This window comes from Amblyomma maculatum, chromosome 6 (assembly GCF_055883805.1).
Source record: "Amblyomma maculatum isolate TAMU_Amacu chromosome 6, ASM5588380v1, whole genome shotgun sequence".
NCBI classification, from domain to species: domain Eukaryota; kingdom Metazoa; phylum Arthropoda; class Arachnida; order Ixodida; family Ixodidae; genus Amblyomma; species Amblyomma maculatum.
This window is the reverse complement of record NC_139349.1, coordinates 38,624,679-38,632,620: the sequence shown is the minus strand read 5'-3', so window position 1 is coordinate 38,632,620 and position 7,942 is coordinate 38,624,679. Positions and strand designations below refer to the sequence as shown.

The window sequence follows — 7,942 nt, the reverse complement described above, 5'->3', positions numbered from 1 at the left end:
CTGAACTTACGCCGTATTTTACTCAGACAGGGATGCTGCGACAGTTGCCATGCATACGAGGAGAACACGTTAAGCTCTATAGGGTGAAAACAATAGAACAAAATAAAAGCAGGCCAACAGCAGGACCAATATGCAAACGCAGCGCACGCTGAAAGCACACACCACCGCCGGGTTGGCTAAGTGGCTAGAAGTCTCTTTTGTCGAGGCCGAAGACGCGAGGGGAATCCTGACCGCGGTGGTCAACGTTTCTATGCAAGCCAAAGAAAACGCATCTATGTACTCTGCATGTCAGTGCACGTTAAATAGTCCTAAGTCATTAACATTATTTTAGTTCCTCCGCATGCAACACTCTCATGACACACATTACTTTCAGACGTTAAAACGCATAAAGGGAAACAAAATAATGCTCAGTGTGTAATGCACTCCACTTCATGGAGCACAGTGGGATGCGCATATAACATTTCAAGCCTCCGCTGCCGGGAAACCGAGTGCCGACCAGGTGCCGCATCGGCACTCGGTCGTGCTTTGTTTTTCATGTTTACTGGCGAAGCCAAAATTGCCGCATTGGCTTCACGAGAGAGGCACGACAGGTTTTATGCCAGCTGTCATAAAAACGAGCCCGTTTGTACGATGTTCAAGCGCAATGTGGCAGCCTGTTGGGATGCGGATAAGAGGTTCAGCGATTCACCTTGGCTGACGCTCCTGATCCTCGTTTAATTTTGTGGCTCGCAGTATATTCATTACTCACCGAGAGCCCCCTCTAGGTCGTGCTCTGTAGAGCCGCATTACACGTATTATTGGCACAGCAAGCAAAGAAAAAAAAAAGCGAGAAGTGCTGCAAGCTTTGCTGCTAGGGAGTCCAATTCGTCCAATCGTTTGCCGCCGCTACGCCGTCGCGGACGCTTAGGATAGGGTTCGCGATTTTGTGACGAGGTTAGCCGTGAAAAAATCGGTCCTTAAATTCAGATATCGTGATTCACTGAAGGCACCGTTTTCAGTGGTTCAAATATTTTATTCGTATTTTTGAATGACTTCAACAAAACAGTTATTGTTCTGCCTCCCGGTTTAAAGCTTATGATTTCGTGGATACATAACGGCTTTCGAGATACATTTCGCAGGCTATAAATGGACTATACAAGGTTCCATAGTGAACCGTGAGTATTATTTCTGTTTCTTTGCAGTATATCTGAATATACGCGAGCAAAGTGGATGAATTTAATAAGAGAATTGAGATTGTGGTGGGTGGAAGGAGAGTTGGGAGGTACGAGTAAGGACGTAGGAATAAGAAAAATTTGTTTATCAAAAAAATACGATGGAGATACACGGGATAGAATATAGCAGAAATAAAAATAGATTGAGCTCGGCAATACCCTGGTTGCTCCCTCAAGTGGAAAGCCCATTAAAGCCAAATGTGGCTGACTTCATCGGGAGGCTATAGCACTAGTATTGTTTTTGTGAGTCTTGTTTTATGTCAGTCTACATGGCCACTTTTAATTTGTGTCTTTAACGGTGTAAATACTACCACGGATACTTCTTTATTCGAACGCCTATCTGCAGAACACGGGATTACAGCAGCGTTTCTAGTACTGGCGGTTATTTAAGAAGTATACAGAACAAGGCGAGAAAGCACGTGAATCACGTGTAACAATCCGCTGCAAGAATGTGTAATGCCTGGCGTATCACCTATAGTGCACAATGTAAGAATATGATCACATTTCATTTGTGCTGTCAGAACAACCTGATTTGCTAACATGCTTGCACATATTACGAACGTGTTTATCACAAAGGTACTTTCTGTGTGAGCAGCTAGAAATGCAGGGACCTGGTGAAAATAGCATTTGCAAAATCTTAATCATATCGGGAAACCACTAAGGCTGCATGGAGAGGCGATGAAGCAGTCCCGAATACTACTCTAGATTTCGTGTGTATGCGTGTGCGTTTGTTGTCAGTTTTGTAATTTGTCGTTCTTTTCTAAAATCATCGAAGTTGGCTGAGTTCATTCTTGCTGTAAATATATTTTTGTATATTCATCGACTTGATTACTGTTCGGTAATGAAAAAAACCGTTGGTCAGATAGTCTGTATAGCCTCTGACTTTAAAAGATTTCAATACACCTGGCGACGACAAATCAGTTCATTCATTCGCCAAACATTTCCGTATTGTTCACTGCATAAAAGCTGCTAGCGCTGCTTGGCAATGTTCAGGAAACGCTCTTTTCAATGCTGCGCTTAAAGATCTCATAGCATGAAAATTCAGCGTTTCGGAGATTAAGATGTGCTCATCATTGCCTAAACTATAAACCACGGCGTCATGAAACTCTGTCGACGCCGTTGGGTTGAGGACATCGTTTGAGGGGCATCCGCCGCTTCTTAAGTTGTATTTCACTATTGCTCGGTGTAACTTTCAGTCAAGCCTTGGTTTTCCTTTCTTCGGTGACAAGAAACGGCATATCCTCTCTCTGCGGTGCTTCTTCAAACAGCAGTGCACTATATATGCAGACGCCGAAGAATATGCTACTCATTAAGCAAGACTATGCCTTGAGCATGATTTTCTACCCTATAGTTTCTGGTTTGATTAAGGCTCCATCATTTCTAGAGGCAGAGGAAGCTGAAAGAGCATTTTCAATCTCTTCAACCATTGTCACATTAATCTTTAGTATTTTAAGAACAGCGATCCGCCGTCTTGCATGAGGGGAATCAACACGTCTGCTTTCGGAAATGTCGATTCTAATTGATCATCGACGATCGATATCAATTAAACTGCTGTTGTGACCTGCTCATGGAAGCAGCCCATAATACAGCTAGAGCGCACTTCAACCGAGCGAAGGCAGCCACACCCGTGCAGTGCACGCAAAGGCTTGGCTACCTATGACGAAATTTCTGTACTCTATAGGGAGCAATGGCTCTGTAATCCCCCCCTAATCTTCATCTAAACTCGAGCAGGTGACCTGCCGCCATCTCCAGCCCCGTACTTTTCTATCTCCAGCTCACCTCGCTAGTACCCATCCCGACCTTTTTTCGCGTAAATGCGCTATCTGCGGGACACCCAGAGCAGACTTTTATTATTGAAAGCTAAACATTTCGACATATTTGCATGTCTGGTTGGGTTGATAACTAACTAAAACTTGAAAATTCTCCAACCATCACTATTTTATTTTACAGAAACCCGACGTTTCGGAGCCGGCTCGGCTCCTTCTTCAGGGGTGCATGGCGCGGGGCTTGGTGCAACTATAAGTAAAATAATGGGGACGCGAGGAGGGTGAGGGGGAGAAGTGGGAGGGGGGAGGTGAGATGAGTGTGAAAGAAATGGCGATACATTGGCGGAAGAAAAAGTCTAAATGAAAGAATTCGGCAACACAAGAGTGATGTGCGCAACTTCTCAAAAGAACACGACCTCGTGGTTAAACATTCAGATACTTTCGACCACGGAATAAATTTAGAAGAAGCGTTCACCCTGGAGACCGAGACCAATTATCAAAAAATACGCCTTCTCGCATATGCAGACGACCCCAACAATGTCAACCAGACAATAGGAAACCTTCCTACTGTATACGTACAGGGTCTTCGCTTTTTCCTGGCCACTTCGCAGAAGGATAGAAAAGCGACGCCAACGAGCACTCCTGCACTTGCGGCACCATGACTCATCATAGGTTTTACTCCCCACTCTTCCTTCTCATTTATTTCACGCCCACCTTACACCTCCCCCCTCTTCTTCTCACCCCCCCCCCTCCCCTTCTCTCCTCCCCATTCGTTTACTTATAGCTGCACCAAGCCCCATGTCATGCACCCCTGAAGAAGGAGCAGTGGAAACGTCGGGTTTCTGTAAAATAAAAGAGTGATGTTGGGAGAATTTGCAAGTTTCAATTCGACTTTATCATATCCTCTACTTTTGCTCTGAGCTTCAGTCACTCTCCGAATGGCAGCTAACCGACATAGATCGATGATCGTGGTGTCCAGATCGGACACGGCTTCACAAAAACAGCGTGTGGGTTGGGGTCTTATATATACAGAGGCCACAATTTCCCGGCAACCCAGCCTGATATCTAGCCGGCTCGCTATTAGGCTGTACTGTTTAGGCAAGAATCAATAAATATTTCTCCCCCCCCCACCCCCCACCACCACCACCATAAATTCGATACTTTCAAAAGCCACTCTTAGTAGCAAATTGAAACTCGCTCCGTTAATGTCCGTTAACTCTTCAAGCTAATCACCATATTCGTTTACTTGACGTGCCTTCTACGCTTTACAAAAAGTGGGAAGAATGCACTATGGGTTGCTTATAGAGCTCTGTAGAGGCCACATAGATGTATATCATTGCTATTGTGTTGCTCAAATGCCTAGCTTAGATAGTAGGTCACATCTGAAAACAGTTACTTCATGATACTATCATAGCGACTGTATGAACGTTACAACTAACTCCATTTTGCAATTAGCGCTCAACTAAGCTTTTTATTGAAACATTGGAAAGTGATTTCCACGATCTCTCCGAGCGACACTTCCATACTGCACAGTACCCTTACTCTAAAAATGACTTAACAGCAAAGACAAATTAGCAGTGCAACCTGATGTCGTTTTCATTTTTATTCGCAGAGGCAGCGTTAAATGGAATCGGCGACGCTGTTGGGCATGCGCGGTATTGGCAGCCGTGTTTCTTTCATCGCAAGTAGAAGCAGGTTCAGACACTGTTGTCACAACTCGTGGACCGGTTCGTGGATACACCGATACGTTTCTCAATAGGGAGGTTCAAATTTTCCTTGGAATTCCGTATGCGAAACCACCGGTCGGCGAGCTACGTTTTCAAAAGCCTCAAATTCCGGATAGTTGGAAAGAAGTGTACAACGCAAGCGCACCAAAAAACTCCTGCATGCAGCAACGAGTGCCATGGGTGTTTCACATACCGACGCCACTTTCGGAAGACTGCCTCTACTTGAATGTCTGGACGCCTAATGCATCAGAAAGAATGAACCTGCCGGTCCTTGTTTGGTTTCACGGCGGAATATTCAAAATGGGCTCCACCTATGAAACCAGATATAATCCAACTATACTATCTGCGCTAAACGATGTCGTCGTTGTTACTTGTAACTTCCGGCTTTCCATGTTCGGTTTCTTGGATCTAGAATCCGAAGGTGCCCCGGGAAACGTGGGGTTATGGGACCAAATATTAGTACTGCGATGGGTACAGGAAAATATACTGGCATTCGGTGGGAACCCGGATCTAGTGACAGTTTTTGGTGAGAGTTCCGGCGCTATGGCCATTCATCTAATCTTACTTTCACCCCATAGTAGCGGCCTCTTTCGACGCATCTTCCTTATGAGCGGGCCTCAGAACACAAACTCGAATGTTGAATCAGTGTGCAAAAGTATTGAAAAAGGAGACGACGTTGCGAAGGTTCTTGATTGCGCTGGTCCCTTTAAGGACGCCACGACGCACCCGGAAGATGTTCTCCACTGCCTTCGCCATAGGCCCTCAGAGGACGTAAGCGCGGCTACGGACAATGTCACGTCACCAAAGGTCTTGGCCTTCATACCAACCTTCAGGACAGAATTTCTACCGCACCTACCGTCCGTCGCCGTGGAAAAGGGGTTTTTCCGCCCGGTCGATGCCATGATTAGTGTGACGGCAAATGAAGGAGCATTTGCATTTGTCATGCAGCCTGACACAAGTCTTCTTCAAAGTAATCTTACTGATTATGAACCGAGCGCCTTAATGTCTCTTCTGACCGATATGCTGTGGTCGTGGATCAAAGACGAAATATTTCCTTTAGCCAAGTCATACCTGGAGGCCGGTGCAACGAGTGACAATACTGCTCTGAGACAAAGGGCGGCCGACTTCATAGGGAACACCTACTTCTACTGTCCAACAAGGTTTTTTGCTGAAACGCATTCGGCGAAAGGCGGCAAAGTGTACCCTTTCGTTTTTGGTCATAGGTCCCAGATGACTCCTATGCCAGAGTGGGTGAGGAATACTCACATGCAAGATATACCTTACGTGTTCGGAATTCCTTTTTTGGAAGAAGGGAACTACACCGATGAGGACAGAAAGGTCAGCGAGTACATGATGAAAGCCGTAGTCTCATTTGCGAAATACGGGTAAGTTTTCATGCCACTCATTGAGCAAGCATGCTTACAACAGGAAAACATTTTCAAAAGCAATATCTTTATATTTAATATTTTGAAAGTGATTGCAGAAACGTTTAATCTACTTTGTTATAATTTCTTTAAATTCTCATAGTACAACCCGTTTTACAAAAGACAGAAACATTGGGTAAGACGATTAGAACCATGTTGAGTAGGATCGTAATTCTGTTTACATATGATTCAACACACAAAAGAATTTTAGCGCGTTTCGATATCGGTTTGTTTCTTTGCTTAGCGGAGCATTAAGAATGACTAGTTACAGAAAGCGTGGCCGTAGCCTGTTTCAAGACCTGGTATTTTATAATTGTATAAATTATTTTTCAAAACTTCAATCTAACAGAATAATTCTCTTCAATGCGAACAGCACTTTTCAACACACATTCTTGTTCTCCAAGCGTGTCCGGCTAGTTGAGGTTGGCGCTTTATTTGGATTTTATGGAGGATTGTTAACGTGGCTCTGGTAACGCATTTTGGTAGTGACTAAAGAATGCAGTCGAACATGAGAAAGAAGAGCTTTCTTCACCTGTTTAAAAGATCGTATATTTTATTCAGGTATAAAAGAAAATGCAGTCTGTAATAAGTGGAAGCCGGATGAGAGTAATTCAAAAAATAAAATATATAAGAAAAGAGATGAGTGAGCCAAGCTAATTCCACTGTACTTTTTTTCGTCAGATCGCCTCTTCCTCCTGAAGGCATGCAGCAGTGGCCGCAGTTTTCGGCAGAGAATCCGTATTTTCTTTGGCTGGAGTCCGGAAACAACACTTTATTGAGGAACTTTGCTGATGTTACCTGTGATCTCTGGAGGAACTTTCTGTAGGGTAGGAGGAAGTGTCCGTTTTTGTTGAATAGCGTAAAACACATTTCTAAAATAAAGGACGCCGATTTCGTGTATTTATGTGTCATGGCGGGGGCACGCGAGAGGGTGCGTGCGTTCGTACGCAGATCAGCGTCCTGACTCTCGATGGCGTGTGTGTATTATGCTGTGAAATTTATGGCCCCCTCCTTGCTTTTTATTATTACGAACTCTTGATGCAGCAAATTTGTCAACATTATTGAAAAACATTGCGATTCGCATTTAGTTATTATGCAGTAGCATACAAGACTTTCAGAGCTGAAAATGTGATGTTCATTGGGTTGCAAGTTGATGCGATATATATTTGTCTGTAACCATAACTCACCAAGCAAATGCATAATAATTAAAGTTCTTTATGGTCGTGAGCAAGAATGGAAATCGCGGCTGTGCCAAACAATCAGCTCTGGTCGTCGTTGCATTATGCTACTTGGTCATCGATCAAGTTTGGTATTTTATTGCGAAAGGTATACTACGCCAGGTCTGAACGCTCGTCGCTCTGTGCCGTGTCCGTGTCCGTAAACTGTCCGTGTCCGTGGTCCCCGAGCAGGCGTTGCAACGGCCAGAAGCTGCCAACTTGAGTCGCTCTTTTCATATGGGAGGGGGTGGTATTAGAATTGGCTTGTCACAACCATTTGCATTCTCGTTACTCCTACGAGACGCAGGTAGGCGCGTCCATACGGCTTGGTTGAAGCGTGACTTTATATGTGAGCTGGTAGCTTACGCTCTCGCGTCATACCCTTAAAGGATGAGCATAAGTGTCCCCTATAATGTAGCACCTTACACTAATAGGGCGTGATAGAAGAATAATGTAAAAGAAGCTTCTGCCGTTGCTTTCGCACTTCCACTAGGGTTAACCAGAGCTAAACCACAACTATATTTTTTTTTTATTTTAAAGACTGTAAAACAGTGAAACAATTATACCGAATTACACGGCTATTTACAGTCTTCACCA

General features: G+C 44.3%; 1 protein-coding gene across 1 annotated transcript; it reads left to right on the top strand.

Annotated features, from left to right (window-relative positions):
• The first annotated feature begins 947 nt into the window (after positions 1-947).
• LOC146185573 (cholinesterase-like) lies at positions 948-7,083 on the top strand. The gene is made up of 3 exons (XM_084605556.1): positions 948-1,154; positions 4,590-6,089; positions 6,810-7,083. The coding sequence occupies exons 1-3, from the start codon at positions 1,126-1,128 to the stop codon at positions 6,952-6,954; spliced, it is 1,674 nt and encodes a 557-aa protein (XP_084461682.1). The 5' UTR covers positions 948-1,125; the 3' UTR covers positions 6,955-7,083.
• Positions 7,084-7,942: the final 859 nt, after the last annotated feature.

Coding starts and splice junctions, on each gene's coding strand:
- LOC146185573 (XM_084605556.1), top strand. CDS start 1,126: ATGGACTATACAAGGTTCCATAGTGAACC. Junction 1,155..4,589: donor ACAAGGTTCCATAGTGAACC/GTGAGTATTATT, acceptor TTTTATTCGCAG/AGGCAGCGTTAAATGGAATC. Junction 6,090..6,809: donor GTCTCATTTGCGAAATACGG/GTAAGTTTTCAT, acceptor TTTTTTCGTCAG/ATCGCCTCTTCCTCCTGAAG.